This window comes from Rhineura floridana, chromosome 6 (assembly GCF_030035675.1).
Source record: "Rhineura floridana isolate rRhiFlo1 chromosome 6, rRhiFlo1.hap2, whole genome shotgun sequence".
Lineage (NCBI taxonomy): Eukaryota > Metazoa > Chordata > Lepidosauria > Squamata > Rhineuridae > Rhineura > Rhineura floridana.
Genome location: NC_084485.1, coordinates 83,580,422 through 83,596,024, shown reverse-complemented (window position 1 = coordinate 83,596,024; position 15,603 = coordinate 83,580,422). Strand labels below are relative to the sequence as shown.

General features: G+C 45.2%; 1 protein-coding gene across 13 annotated transcripts in view; it reads right to left on the bottom strand.

The window, feature by feature from the left end:
• Nucleotides 1-967: 967 nt before the first annotated feature.
• The window catches only part of ZSWIM5 (zinc finger SWIM-type containing 5), a 170,125-nt gene continuing 155,489 nt past the window's right edge, over nt 968-15,603 (bottom strand). For all 13 annotated transcript variants that reach the window (XM_061632780.1, XM_061632781.1, XM_061632789.1 and 10 more), the window contains 9 exons: nt 13,975-14,151; nt 11,410-11,556; nt 9,869-10,006; nt 8,877-9,137; nt 7,811-7,946; nt 5,316-5,470; nt 4,410-4,573; nt 3,926-4,007; nt 968-3,083 (listed from right to left, as the gene is read on the bottom strand). In XM_061632780.1, coding sequence (XP_061488764.1) covers nt 2,221-3,083; nt 3,926-4,007; nt 4,410-4,573; nt 5,316-5,470; nt 7,811-7,946; nt 8,877-9,137; nt 9,869-10,006; nt 11,410-11,556; nt 13,975-14,151 — 2,123 coding nt within the window. In that variant the 3' untranslated portion in view covers nt 968-2,220. The remainder of the gene's footprint in view (nt 3,084-3,925; nt 4,008-4,409; nt 4,574-5,315; nt 5,471-7,810; nt 7,947-8,876; nt 9,138-9,868; nt 10,007-11,409; nt 11,557-13,974; nt 14,152-15,603) is intronic.

The window sequence follows — 15,603 nt, the reverse complement described above, 5'->3', positions numbered from 1 at the left end:
GAAATATTTACAGTTGTTTCTTGTCTGGGTTAAGAAAAAAAAAGCATACATGAAAGGTAGTAAAAAGAGTGAATCCTCCTCCCTCTGTGGTGCTACTCTTCTGGCACAGCTGACGTTTGCATATATACAACTCATTTAGAAACAAAGAGCCCTCATGTCCTTGCTGCTGAAGAGGCAACACAGGATTGAATGGGAAAGGCACCTGAATGAGCAGAACTGCAGTCAGTGCCAGCCTGATGTTCACTGTTATCGCGAGTAGGCTCTACTGCATTACACCTCAGTCTCTGCTGCTTATTACTGAATAATACCTATGCAGGTTCCGCCAGTAAGAAAACTCAGCCTCCCCTTTGCCTGTATTTCTACTGGCACAGCAGTGGCTGCGTCTGCTTCTGCATTCGGTCTAGTTGCATCTGACAGTATCAGCCACGTGTTTCTTCATGATGGTGCATGCTTATAGAACTCACAAGTAACACCAGGCCCCTTAAAAGTGTGTTACTTGTGTTTGATATGTAAACACACCGCTAGGGTGAACCATGCAACTAGTGGAAGCTTTTATTAGAACCTGGAATGGCAAGGCTGACTGAGGGCTTAGAAGGCTGCATTCATTCTCCTCACTCCCAGCTCAGCAACAGCCTGCCTGAGCTGCCTTTGAACCACTGTCCTTTCGCTGCTTCTGACATTGCTATATGACTGGTAAAGAAATGGCTGGAATGATACAGACGAGGTATGAACATCTTCCTTTTTATTAAACATCAGGTCAAGAGGTTGTACACAAAATAAGTCAGACATGAAGAATGATACTTCTATGGCAACAAATACCAGGTGAGCTGGGTTTGCCTGGCCTTTTGACCAGTTTCTCAAAATATTGTGAAAACAAAATTGGAGTCAGACAGTAGGTAATTTCAATCCACATTTTCTAAGCTACTTTTCATCCCAACCCTGCCCCACCCCCCATTCCCTCCCTGCCCCTTTTAAAACTAGGACACACTGGAACGGGACACAAAGACAAGTGCAATAAGGAAGAGCCATTTTGTTCCTGCTCCCCTCCCCCCCAAAAAACCCTTTCCTTTTCATTGGAACAAGTTAAAAAGTAAGATGAACTAAACGTGGGTGGGAGGTGGAGCAGCAAGACATGTGGCTGGTAAGTTGTCCTCCAGAGGGCACCAGACTGAGTAGGCACCATCAAAGGCAACTGTTTAGAAATGCAGCTGAAAATAAAGACATATAAGCAAAGAGAAAAATTGGGTTCCCTGCTCCCCATCTGCCAAAAGGAAAGACAGAAACCTTCTCATGCGCATGTTCGCATAAGTATGCAGCTCTTGCACGCATGTGGAGAAAGGCCAGAAATGGATTATTTACACTATGGGCTCAACTCTTTCACAGACAATTATCTGGCTTCCTGGGGTCTTTGTATTCCATACTGGAAACCACAATACAAACCAGCAGAGGCAGGGAGAGTGCCGTGCCTGATGGCCTTGAAAGGTTGAGCAGCGCCTGGCTTTACTGTTGTCACCTTGGTCTCCTCTTTTCCAAGGCTGCCACGGCATGGTCATTCTCCATAAACTCTTGATTCCTCTCCACTTGTCAGACGCCATCCGCCCATCCCTCTTCACCAACAGTGCTGGGGAAAAACCTGAGAAATGTTCATGTTTCTCATGTTCAGAAATGCTCAACAACAACAAAAGTCCCAGCCCACAACACATTTCAAGTATCCCCCAAACAAAAAGTGAATAATTATAAATAATTAGAACTTTACAATTTAATAATTGACACATATACTATTGTATTTACAGTATCATAAATGCTTCTGTTACTTTTAGTAAAGCAATCCCTGAGAACAGTTAATGTTAGGTTTTTCAATTAAGGATCTTCACAAAAAGAAATGGTGAAATGCGCATCGTAGAAGGCCACCAGCTGGGAGCACAGGTGGCAACAAAAGAGGCCAAGCAACGTGCTTCCCTGTCTCCTTTGTGGTGGTTTGCTTTTCAGCCTCCATCCACCATGCCCTTTGGAAAAGAGGTATTCAGTTTTCCTGGTTAGCTTTTGGTATTGCAGAGGTGCTTGTGAGAGCGGTGGGTGGGAAGCAAACCCTTCCTGCCATGCTGCTTTTGGTTTACAGTTCTCAAAGAATCTGGGAATCCTCTCTGCATTCTTGCTCAGTAAGCATGATGCCACTAACAGCAATCAGGGTTTCTTCTTTCCTTTTCCTAGTGCAGAAGATCATCCAAATCGCTCCCTCACCAGCAGCATGAGCTTCTTCTTGCCCTTGTAGATCTGTTTGAGGTTGTCTATGAACTGCGCAAACTGAATGTGCCCATCCTGAGCCAGCAGGAAAGTCTCCCGAGCTTTGCTGAGAAACTCTATGAACTCCCCATAATGCCGTGGGCTGATGTGGGTGAGCCGGGAGTGTGTGGTGTTGATGTAAGCGCTTATTGTAGCATCCAGCAGTTGACGCAAAGGTGCTTTGTCTGTTGACATCAGTTTCCCAGAGTTCCTGCGGCCAGGAATGCCAGCAAGGCCTGGGGCTGTCATGGTGCAGCGCCGCAGGATGTCAGACAGCACTGTGGCACAGTGCACACTCTTCACCACCAGTGGAATAATGGCTGCCAGCTCATTCTTGCCCAGGGAGTGGCTAAGTGCACATGCCCAAAGCACATCATTGATGGCAGGATGTGTGTCCTGATTATAGGCGAGGTTGAGGTGGGTCATGGCAAGTGATGCCAGCTTGAAGGCCCTCAGTGGATACCCGCGGTGCTCCATGTACCGTGCAATGGTGAAGAGCTGCGAGTATGTCATGCCTGTGGAAGCAGCATCTATAACAATTTGGTAGGCAGTCTCAAAGGCGATGTGGTCCTTCTCGCACAGGGTCAGGGCTGAGAGTGCACAGTTCTGGGGATCCTTCATGGCACACTGTAGGGCCAGTGTGCGAGCGCAGCTGGCCAGTTCTTCCCGCTGTGGATAGTCCAGGCTGAGACGTAAGATGGTGGTGTGGGACATAACCGTTGCTGCTACTATGCTGGTGGCTTCAGTGGGGGTGAAGAGTGTATACCAACTCTGCAAGATGCTGACTAAGGCCCGTACACCTGTAAGAAGAGACCACAAACATTTCAGCCAATAGTAAGGTGACAGCATGATGTTGAATCACTTGACAATGTGGCAGTGGCAAAAAGAGCTGAGCAAATAATGTTATTTCCTCTTCAGACTGAATCAGAAGTATTGGGGTCATGTTAATTTTTTCACTGATGCAGAGATGTATCCAAAGCCGTTCACATCCTAACCTATTAGTCTGCATCCCAGAAGTAGAGTATCATTGCTAAATTTGGCAGTATTCAACATTTTTACAATTAAGGGCTGTGCTAGCAACTAAAATTGCTACAATCACTGGACGTTTAATGTCTGGCTTAATGTTATGGGTGGAACACCTCTAGTTTATGATAGCTTTTAAAAACAGACTAACCTCTTTTTGGACTATCGATAATGGCATCTTCATTTAAGTTCCTTAGTATCAAATTGTCTTATTTTTATCTGTTTTCTGACTAGTGCAGGGATCTTATAGCATGGTTAATGGTTATCTTCTCTGTGGAAATTTGGGTACTGATTAAGTGTAGTATACAAGATACAGAGTTATGAACCAAGATGTCCTTGATTAAAATCTCACCTCTTGCTCTGAACTCAATAAGTGTTCTCAGGCAAGTCATTCTCTCTATATCAGTCCTCACATCTGCGATATGGGGATAATACTGGCCCATCTTTTATAGTAATTATAAGGATTTCCACAATATACATGAAGTGCTTTGAACATTTGAAAGTACTATGCAAATGCTAAATAATATTCTTTTGTGTGAACAGAACCTGCCACTGGCTCTTCAGAATGTATAGAGGGCTGCAGCCCTCACTTCGAGATGTGTTAATAAGAGGTACCCACCCACTTCTGTAGCACAGGTCACCAACCATCGTACCATTTCCCTCCGTCTCCAGTTCAAGGTTGAAAGGGTCATGCGCATCACCTAGAAGAGCAAATGAATGGAGATTATTTCTCACAGACAAACACTAAGCTCAGGGCTTGCACTTTTCTAGGTCAACATATCCTAACACCAGAGAGTGATCTGAAGAGTAAGGATGTGTTTCTGCTGTAGAAAATAAGCAGATGTGACCATGTAAGCTGCCTGGATGGGAGACCACCTGGGAATCACACATAAGCTGCTTTGAACTCCTCAGGTGGGGTATTAATTAACTAACAGGCAGAGTAGCATATAAGAGTTCACTATAAAGCAGTAAGCATGCCCAAGATTGGAGCCACATTCAGACTTATATTGGCTGCTATGGAGACTTGTCTTCAAAAGCAGGACCTCCTAAAACAAAGCTGTGGAAAGTTCCCATTTTTTCTAGTGATCACCTATCTCTCTTACCTGCAGCCCCAGCTCCAGTGCCACATTGAGCAGGGTTGTGTCAGAGTTGTTGTCAGCTGGCGTGGCAATCTTGAAGGCATCTTGGGCCAGTTTAAAGATCAGGGAGGAGGAATGGATGTTCTTCTGAATTGCTTCCAGAACAGTCCGTAGACGCAGCATGTCCCCTGAATGGAGAGAGGAAAAAAGCTCACCTACTGCCCGGCAGGTTGCCAACGATCTATTCAGACATCAACATTTTCCTGATTCAGCTAGACAGCACTGCACTCCCAAACATCTGGGAGTAGAGAAGTAGAGTCTGTCCTTCCCCCACAGCCTTGCTGGGTAGAGTCAGGGGGTGAAGAACTGTTATGAGGAACACCATGAATTTCAAATCAAATCCTTTTCTTCTGCTCCTTTAGCGCTCATTTAACCTCCACCCCAAATTCTGCCCACTTTAGCCTTTCCCAACTCAAGCAGATATTCCAGGAGCACCACAAGTATGCTTAGGAAAAAAAGAAGTTGCCTTACACTGTCTGATCATTGGTCCTCCTAGATCAGTAATGTCTACACTGGACAGGGTTTTAGACAAGAATCTTTCCCAGGACTACCTAGAAATTGGGATAGAACCTGGGACCTTCTGCATGCAGAGCACATGCTCTACCCCGAGTTACGGCCCTTCCTGAAAAAGGTCCTCTGCCCTTTCAGATGAGTTGCTACAGGCATCTACTGTGATCATCAAACACATCATACCACTTGGTCTTCCTACTACACATTTTGCAGCTATTATTTATTTATTATTTGATTTATATCCCACCCTTCCCCCCAGCAAGAGCCCAAATGGTCTAAATAGCAGGAGTCTAAATGGTGAGCAATCCAGCTAGAGTTTCTGGTGGTTATAGTCAATTATGCAAGGAGTCCTTCACCCACCTTTGGCTGCTGTCAGCATAGTGGAAGCAAGTTCACACTGTTGCGATTCCAAGTGTCCCAGAGTAAACCAGCGTGGGTATCTGCTAGGCACCACTGAAACAATATGGTGGGGATGTGTGACATCACCTGAGGGTGTCGTCTCCAGGACAGGCAGCCTAGGAGGAACCAAACTTACAAGATCAGGCCAGGGGTAGGCTTAAAACTTTTATCTCCTGTTTGTTCATGGTATGCTGGTATAAACCCCTGTTGTAAACCATGAAGTGTTGTACAACAGCCTTTCCCAACTTACAGGTCCTCAGATGTTGCTGGACTACAATTCCCATCATTCCTGAGCATTGGCCATGCTTGCTAGGGCTGATGAAAGTTGTAGTCCAGCAACATCTAGCAGAGCTTGGAAAAGTTACTTTTTTGAACTACAACTCCAATCAGCCCAATCCTGTGGCCATGCTGACTGGGGCTGATGGGAGTTGTAGTTCAAAAAAAGTAACTTTTCCAAGCTCTGACATTTACGACCCTAAAGTTGGGAAAGGCTGTTCTACAATATATGGGTACAAAGCCAGCTTTGAACAAACGTGAAAGGCTGCTAGAGAGATCTAAGCAGTGATTTATAAACTTGTAAAGAAAAACAGAAGTTTAGAAACATCCCCGTTTTGCTTTTATGTTGGAGCCAAGCATGATTTGCACACAGCAGTCATCTGGGTTTGCTTAGGGATGTAGAGGTGGGGGGCTGTCTTGCTCCAGGGCATCTACTTTAGTTTGGAGCTACTGCTCACATATTTGTATTTAGAGCCCCCCCACGTTAACCTTCTGGAAGCCAGAACTCTCCCTCCCACCTCAACCTCTTTGCTGGGACATAGTTATTACCACACCTGATGGCTCCCTGTATTTATTTATTACAGCCTTGCTGATAAGAACAACAAATGCACCAGCCCAAAACAAAGAACAATGACCTGCCTACATACCCTTTTCAACCCTCTCTCTGTACAACTTGGTTTGCACAACATGGTATGCCAAACTATGGCTCAGAGCTCATCTACATGGCGGTTTAGTGTGCGTTTGGTGCTACAAACACCCCATTTGACATTACTGGCAAACAGAAGCTATCATGCAGTTTCCTCCTGTAAACCCATACTAACTCAATCCTCTGATAATACAAAAAGGGAAGGAAAAATGTCTTCATTCTGTATCTCTAGCGCTTGCAGATGCTTTGCTCTGATGCTTTTAGGTGGTTGTGTCAATCGTTCCACTCTCCATGCCCCCTCCATCCTCCTCCCTTCTTTCATTTCATTTCCTGTGGGCTGAAGAGCAACTTCTGGCTGCTCTCTCCCTTTCTGCAAGCATTTTTTAAGTTGCTGCAAACAGTGCCTTATTTTTCTTTTCCCCCAACTTGTGTGCAAAAGCATAACACTGCTCAAACAAAGATTTGTATTTCAGCTGTATTGTACCAGTGCAAATAGAAATAATCACAATTCTGGGTTGTTGTTTTTTCTTAAAATGACCCTAACTGGCAGAACAAACTGAGCATGCTCGGTTGCCAAGTAACCAGAGAGAGCGCAAATCTTAAATGAGAGGACATGGTCATTAGGAAACTGCGTGATTGATCCTTTCCCTCAGTGTGAATAGAAAACACTGTGTATGCAGCTGGCATTGAGCCCTTACTGTGGACGGTGCAAATGGAAAACGGAGGTAGAAACAGAGTCTTTAGTATGAAGTAATGCACCCATGTAGATAAGCCCTTATGTGCAAGCTCCCAGAGAGGAGTTCCCAGCCATTTCCCTCCTCCCCAGTCTTTTTTACTGCTGCATCATAACCAAGAGTTACAGCTTGCGGTTAATGAGGAGAAAAGTCCAGTTTGGATAAGACACTAAGCCAAACCTTGGCTTGGCTTAGCTTAGCATGTTGCAGCAGCCAAAAGGACCAATGAGGAGCAAAGCAGCTGTGAGCCCCTCTCTAGAATCCTGCATATTCATGTGGTCTCGCTAAGCCATAGTTTAGCCACAGGGTTACCGTGTCATGCAAACCAGCATCTGCCTGGAGCAGCCATAGCCAAGCAATATGCAAATACTCTTTGCATCAGCTCCTCAGGGAGCATTCACAACTCTCCAGTTCTGTATTATCGATAACTAATATTTGACACAGCCTCTGTCTCAATATACTAGAAATACTGAGCCCTTAGAATTTCAGGATGCTGTTTGGACTAAAATGCCCCTGCATTCAAAAGCTGTATTATGTAAGGAATTAAACCTTATTGATGGAACAGACCAGCTGCACCTGCTTATCAGTAACTTTGTTTTGCATTCCCTTTAAAAGTAAAATATATACAAATTCTCTTTCTAAAAACCTGCTAGGAAAAAAAAAATCCAGCAACATTTTGGATGCTGGAGAAGATTTAGGACTGAAGATTTGTAACAAACTTTGGGAAACTCTTGTAGTTTTCATTTTGCATTGCAAGCTGCTTTTTATTAAATGATGGAAGTGGGGAAAGTGATACCAACCTCATGGAGCGCAGCGCTAGCTTGTAGGCCAGGTCAGCATCGTGGGGAAGCAAAGCAGAAAACAGGTACTTGGCAAAGGTGTGCATGGGCACGCTTTCGCGGTGGATGAGTTCGCCAAGGCCACTGAAAGGGCCACCTAGGCAGGAGCAGAGCCACGTCAGTGCCTATCCTGCAACCAGACCCTTTGGATTTCAGCCAGAGAGTGTTTCACTGGCTCATCTGCCATGCAAGCAAGAGGATACCTCTCCTATCCACTAGGGGTTTAAACCAGAGAGGCTGGGTTCCTAAGGACCAGATAGGACACATTTGGTTCTGATGTGCTCAGGGGTCCTAAAGTTGCTGACCCAAAGGGATTAAAAGCGCACACCCCTCAAACTGAATGCCCACTTTGACTTGATACTGCCAACTCCAACACTGCTGCGAGCAGATGCCAGAGGGGTACAACAGAGCACTTTCTCTCTCTCCTGTGGCGGCGGCTGCTCCTCCACCCACCCCCTTCTCCTCCATCTTTCAGTGGGGAATGCAGACTTTGGATACAGGCAGAGTGGAGTGGAAACGGAAAGGAACAATTTGAAAGGGCTGACTATGATTTCCTTCTCAGGGCAGCTGCAAGAGGGGAGCCTTGAGACAGAGCAGCTGCAGTCAGCACTGCAACAGGTTTCTTTTCACTACCCCTCCCCCCCAAAATAGTAGTGTGTGTTTCTGGGGACAGGCGATGGGGTGACTGAAAAAATGTATACAGAAAGCATCTTTTAAAGCATAAGAAGAATTTTGGGGTGGGATTTCTACTACTCAGATACCAAGTATCTCTCTTTGAGATCATTTCTCATCATGACACTCTCAACCCCCATCCCATAATACATATATTGCTACCCCATTATTCTGACCAAATGTCCTTTTGACCATCCATACCTGAGTGGTATAAGTTATTGTGACCAAGGGGAATTTTCTGGGGTTTCTAGTTGCAGAATATGTAGCTTAATGCAGGGAATCTAGATTGTTTCAGGACTGTGGGTTGAGCTTCCTTCCTCATGAGCGGTTGAGGGCAGCATCTCAGTCCCCTCACCTTCCAAGAGCAGGATACTTTGTTTGCGTAGCGTCTGCACCAGCACAGCATCCAGCTCCAGTTCCTGCAAGCGGGTGATGATTTGCTCCTCGTTGCGCCACACTTTGTCTTGTGCATACAGGCCCTCTGGCATCACCCGTTGCTGTCCCATGCCCATCAGTGCCACTTCCAAAGCCAGGGATAGGTAGGATTCCCCGCTCTCAGGGCAACTATTGGCCACAGGCACATGCTGATACACTGGAGGCTTGGCATCACCAATATCTGATGGAGAAGAGAGTTATCAACAGGATGGGCAGATCAGCCCCTAGGTAGCACTACCCTCCCACACCCTTCCAGGATTCATAGTCTGACTGACTCCCACATTACTATTGGTTCCTACCCTACTTGCTTTTAGGAGACAACATAGTGGCTGTCTCTTGGCACAGCTCAGGTGATCAAATATACTGGCTCAGCTCTGCTGAGCGGCACAGACATAAAATTCATACCAGCAACTTCTGCATGAAGAACTGCAATGCATGAAGACCATAAAGTACATGAGCCCCCTCAGTTCACCTACAACAGCAATGGGGAACCTGCGATCCTTCAGATGATGCTGGGTCATAACTCCCATCATCCTTGATCACAGGCCATGCTGGCTGGGACTGGAGTCCAACAGCATCTGGAAGGCCACAGGTTCCCCATCCCTGATCTATAGGGTATGTGGGCCAGGAGCAGCTTAACATTCTGATTGTCTGCAGGCCAGCACCTTTGTTTCTGGAACCAACAGCTGGCTTTTGCATCTTTCACAGAAAGGGTTGGTCCAAGTACCTCCTCCTCTGGCGAGAAAGGGTGTCTCACAGAAAGACATCCATGCAGAATAAATAGCCTCTGCTGACTCTATAGAGTGTAACTGCAGAAACCTGTGGATGACTCCAAAATGGAAGCTCAGGAACAAGCAGAAACTCTGCTCTGGGTTCAGGTTTTGGCAATCTGGGGTTCTCACATTCTCGTACCTGAAATTTCAAGGCAGTTTTCATCTTCTACTCGACATGCTTCTGTCAAAGTGAGAAATAAGCAGCCAATGGGATTGAGGGGATGTCCTACCCAGCTTTCCAGATTTGTGATGGTGGTTGCTCCTCTTTGCAGCAGTTCTAGAGTAGGGCAAACACAGTAAGAAAAAAAATACAGCAATAATTAGTTATTGTTCTATCCAGTCTTTCTGCCATATGATGCACCCTCTTTGGTACCATTTTCTGAGGCGCAAAGTTTCACAAAACTGGCAGAGGATAACCAGACATCTGTGCACACATCTCCATTTCCATTTGCTGTATTGGCACCACATTCTTCCATTGTGGCAAGATTGAGCCTACCAGTAGGCAAGGTGAGCTGACCACTCTCAGACATCAGATTTGGGGGGTTCTGGACACCACACTTTAAGAAGGATGCAGACAAACAGGAACAGGTTCAGAGGAGGGCAACAAGGATGATCAGGGGACTGGAAACAAAGCCCTCTGAGGAGAGACTGAAAGAACTGGGCATATTTAGCCTTGAGAAGAGAAGACTGAGGGGAGATATGATGGCACTCTTCAAGTACTTGAAAGGTGGTCACACAGAGGAGGGCCAGGGTCACTTCTCTATCGTCCCAGAGTGCAGGATATGGAATAATGGGCTCAAGTTACAGGAAGCCACATTTCAACTGAACATCAGGAAAAACTTCCTGTTAGAGCAGTACAATTGAACAGATGACCTAGGGAGGTGGTGGGCTCTTCAACACTGGAGGCATTCAAGAGGCATCTGGACAGCCACCTGTGGGGTATGCTTTAATTTGGGTTCCTGCACTGAGCAGGGGGTTGGAGCTGATGGCCTTATAGAGCTGTTCCAACTCTACGATTCTATGGGCTGCAGTCCCTCAAGCCTCCCTGCCTGAGAAAGGGGGTGGAAGGGGGAAACACATGGTTTTTACTGCTTTCTGCAGTGGGACCTTCAGTTACTTCATCAGCAAAAGTTTATAAGTAACTATGCTTTAACTTGGATTCCTGCACTGAGCAGGGGATTGGAAGCAATGGCCTTAGAAGACTCTTCCAACTCTACTATTTATGATTCTTCTATAAAGCCCACACTGTCTCTTGTTTTACAAAAAAACCAGTGGTGAACACATTCCCACAGCAGCAAGTCAATCTGCACACACACACACCCCATCCATTTCAAGGACAACTGCTTCTTTAAAGATATTTGCAGAAATATTGTCCTAAGGCAGGAGTGGGGAATCTGTGGCCCTTCATATGTTGCTGGGCTCCCACATTTTATCATCCCTGACTACTGACCATGGTGGTTGAGGCTGATAGGAGTTGGAGTCCAACAACAGCTGGAGGGCCACAGTTTCTCCACCTCTGCTCTAAGGCTAAAATGTAGGAAGGGTTTGCAGTTCTTATTTTATTTTATTCTTTGAAAAAGCTATAGGTAGCTACTACTGGGAATTACTGTCCTCCAAAAAGCAGGTGAACTGTTCTTCAAGAAGGCCAACCTAAATCCACAATAACAGGCCAGTTCATACCTTTCTTCTGATGCTTGTATATCTCCAGCTGCCTCTGCTGTTGCAATCTCAAGGTGTTGATTATAGCCACAGTTAGACGGAGTGCTTCCTTAGGGTATCCATGGGAACGAAGGGCATCAACACGGGCACAGGCTGTGGGAACGTGTTCTGTGGCATAATACACAGTATGCAATTAAGCCCCAAATACAGGCAAATGAATTGTATTGTCTAACAGAGAATTCAGAAACAGAAACTGAATCCCAACCTCCTGATATTAGTAAGGCATTGTGTTCCATAATGTTAAACTAATATTTATGGAACGCTCAGACATTTCAAAGCAGCTCTCCTTTGTTTTTATTTATTATGCATTTCTATCCTACCTTTTCCTCCAAGGAGCTCACAGTGGAGAAGATGGTTCTCCTTCTCTCCATTCTGTTCTCACAACACCCCTATGAGGTAGGCTAAGCCTGAGAGGCAGTGACTAGCCCAAGGTCACCCAGTAAGCTTCATGGGTGAGTAGGGGTTTGAATCCTGGTCTCCCAGGTCATAGTCCAACATTCTAACCACTTTGCTGCACTGATGGATGATCCAAATGGATAGAAATAGCATGTAGTACAAGTTCTTTCCAGACTATTATCACTGTAGGTGAAGAACTGCATGTTTAAATGTTCCCTTATAGGAAAGACTTTGTTTCACAGGGAAAGCTGCCTGTAATGGAGGAGGATTTTAGTCTAGTCTTCTTTCTGACAAGGTAGATTTCCATGGGACGCATCTGTTGCTGGAGATAGCTCCTGAATCGTGCTCCATCAGTGCATCAAATAAAGGGCCACACCTCTCACACCTCTCCTTTATTCAACTCTCCTTGCCTAGGAAAGACTTGCATCCTGCACTGTAACTTTTTGAAGACTTGAATCTCTCACTGGAAGCACTTCTGCACCAAGTGTGCATTTTTTGTGCCATTCCTGAGGATCTGATTACTAGAAAACAGCTTGCTCTGCGTGAGGCACAGAAATTCTTCTGTTCCTGCTGGTTGTTCTCCACCTGAAGTCGCAGTTGCTGTGGAGAGGATTATGACTCTGAGGGAGAAGTCGTAAGGAGGAACAGATGACACACACTAGATGGAAAGCAACAAAGTGCCTGCTCCTCTACAAATTGTCCCTACCATGGGGAAATACAGGAGACAAAGTCACAGGAGCATGACCATCTCTAAAGAAAGTGTTCTTTACAAGGTATCCAACGGCCTTTAAAATGCAGCTATACTCCTCCTTTAAATCCTCTGTTATTAAAGGCTACAGATGAGAAGGCTTGAGGCACAAACATTTCAAAAAGAATCTCTAGTGATTGTTCGTCATGTAAAGAAAGATTCTCTCCATCATTCAAATGTTTCTGGCAAATCAAAAGCAATTTCATGTGCTGTTGATTTCTTCTAAAAGGAGCTCCAAAACAACAACACAAAAACCAGACAACAGGAAGACAAGACAACAATATTTTAGAATCCCAACATGTGTGGTATTCATTCCTTTGTCGAGTCTAGATCCTAACAAGATAGGACAGGATATATATATGTAAACCACTGAGGGTTGAGGAGCAGTGATGGGAAGGTCGAGAACTTTTTGTGGCCCCAAACAATTTTGCCACATAATTCAAACAGTGCCACTCAGGATCCCATACATTGCCATGAGTGGTGGGTTGCAGTACTTGAATTGTACACAACCACATCTGCTGCAAGGAATGGTTAGGTGCACTCATCATTGTCACCCCTTAAAATATTGCCACCCCAAGCAGCCATTTGAATTGCTGGTGCAGTTGGGTCAGCTCTAGTGGGATACTAAAGAGTCCCTGAACCTCAATACTCCAAACAGCATAGCAATCATTGCCCTTGATGGTGGAGCTACAGGACAGTGGGCCTGAGTACTCAGCTGTAAAAGCAAAGACATAGGGAGCAGTTGCAAAATTGTCTTCCCATGAACATACCTATAGAACTCTGACAATCTGTGACTGAGCATGCTCTGTACTGTGAGAAATGTGGACTATCCTGGCTTTGGCCTTGCTAATCTATATGACAGTCACACTATATTCTTTCTATATAGCCATTACTGCAACTTCATGATGGGACCACAGATGTAAAATCTAGTTTAGTATCAGGCAGGTTATGATCTTCTTTGTTAGCATTATAGCCTTTGGCCTATTTCTCCAAAACACTGTTGCTTTAAGTTACTGTACAGCATAGAAAGTTTTAAGTTAAGGTATCCCAAGAAAAGGAACAAACAAAGACCAGGTAAGATGTCTTTGACATGAGCTTCTTTTTAGGGAACCCAACTCTGCACAGGAAATGATTAGATGCCATGAATTCTCAGGTTCTGCAAGGTGAGTAGGTGAAGTGTTCTTTTCTAGGGTGACCACAGATGCAAATGCAAATATGCACTGTTCTTATTCTACCAGAGACTGTTCTTATTCTACCAAATAATTTTCCACCTCTTTTGTAAGCAAACACAACATTCCTCCTTCAGCATACTGGAATCCTTAAACTAGTGTGCACTAAAAACAAGGGCATAATGGCTACTACCAAGAAAAGTAACAGCTTACCCAGCCACAAAGGCTGTCCTTGTGAGTTAAAGAGGAGGCCCTCACCCTCCCTTTGGTAAGTGGGAGAGATGTAGAAGTCACTGCTGATTATTCGTTGGAGGTGGCTATCCTGCCAGTGCAGGTCACAACCTTCAATGGCACGAGTGAACACTGTGCGTCTTGGCCTTGCTAAAGAGCCTATAAGGAAACAAAACATACAGAATGTCCCATGTGTGTTGCATTAGCTTTATTAGTGTTTGCCATAACGGGTCTGACCACTGAAGTGCTCACATGAACCCGAAGGGCAGTGAGACTGCAAATCAGTCTTTGGCTGAAATGTTGCGGAGAGCACGCTGAAGACAGGGCACCATTTGTGAAGCAACCATCAGCATCAGGTAAGTATAAACACTGCTCCTTAAAAGTCCAGACACTACTAACAGAGCAACCCAACTGCTGGGGATCTGGCGGAGTGGGGGCTAGCAGAGGAGGAGCTGGCGGAAAGCTCCACAGGATCCTCCTCCTGCTTGGGAGCTGCCGCCCCGGCTGAACTCTGATTCCATTGGGAGCCATGTGCATGAGCCAGCTGGGAAGCACCGGCTCCGACAAACGGGCCTCCTGGGGAATATGCACTCCATGCAGGCTACAATGGGGCATTTAAAAAAAAATTAAAAAATTATAATGTTTAAAATTCTTTTACTCTGCAGTCTGTTTGAAGGGGGATTGGGACCCGGAGGAGGAGTCTGGACGCAAGGAGGATCTTGCGTAAATCCCCCCCCATGGCTCCTCCCCCCCCATGCCAAAATGCACCATTTTAGGGCCTTCTGCTGGCTTCCTGCCACCAGGTTTTTAATATTTTATGCCATATCCAAATAAAGTCTTCACTAGAAAATTGTTACCATTCATGTCTAACATATCCCCTCCCACCTACACCAGGACTGGTAAGCAAAGACTCAAACATTCCAGATTGTACCACTGCTATAAATTAATGAGGGCAGATCAGCATGCATTCAATCTGCACAGCTGTACAATTTAGGGATAGATTTGGGGCCAAAGGACGGGGGGTGGGGTGGCTGATAGATAAGGAGCTTTGGGTTTTTAATCCACACTGTGGGAGTATATACAGTATGAGGACAGGAGGCTTTTAATAACCAATTAAGCTCAGAAGAGCTTAATTCCCTACAAACACGATGCAGTTTCCTCTCTCCATGATGGTTGCAATGGCCCCAATACTGCAAAGTACACCAAATAGTTCTTCTACAGACTGTGCATTAAAATTCCAGCCATACAAATGAGGTTGATCACAGTACAAAGCAACACACGTGATACTTGAAGACACAGAAAATATTAATTGAACTGATTTTTTTTGTCTTGTTAATAATAAAATGCAAAACAAACAATCCCATGGCAGTACCCACCCTCCCTGGATAACCATTCATCCCATGATCGAAACCCAGCAAACATAGAAGAACATAAAGAGAAGGACAGCAAGAGAGAGGAGGAGGTGAAGGAGGGAAATATGCCCAGAGATGCCCAGAAACAGAAACCAAAAAGCCAGTATTCAAAAAGCTCAAAGAATTCAGACCAGATTCCGTTTTTCCTCAATGAGCCATTTTAATCAGAATATGTCTTATGTGCATAGTTTAGAACAAG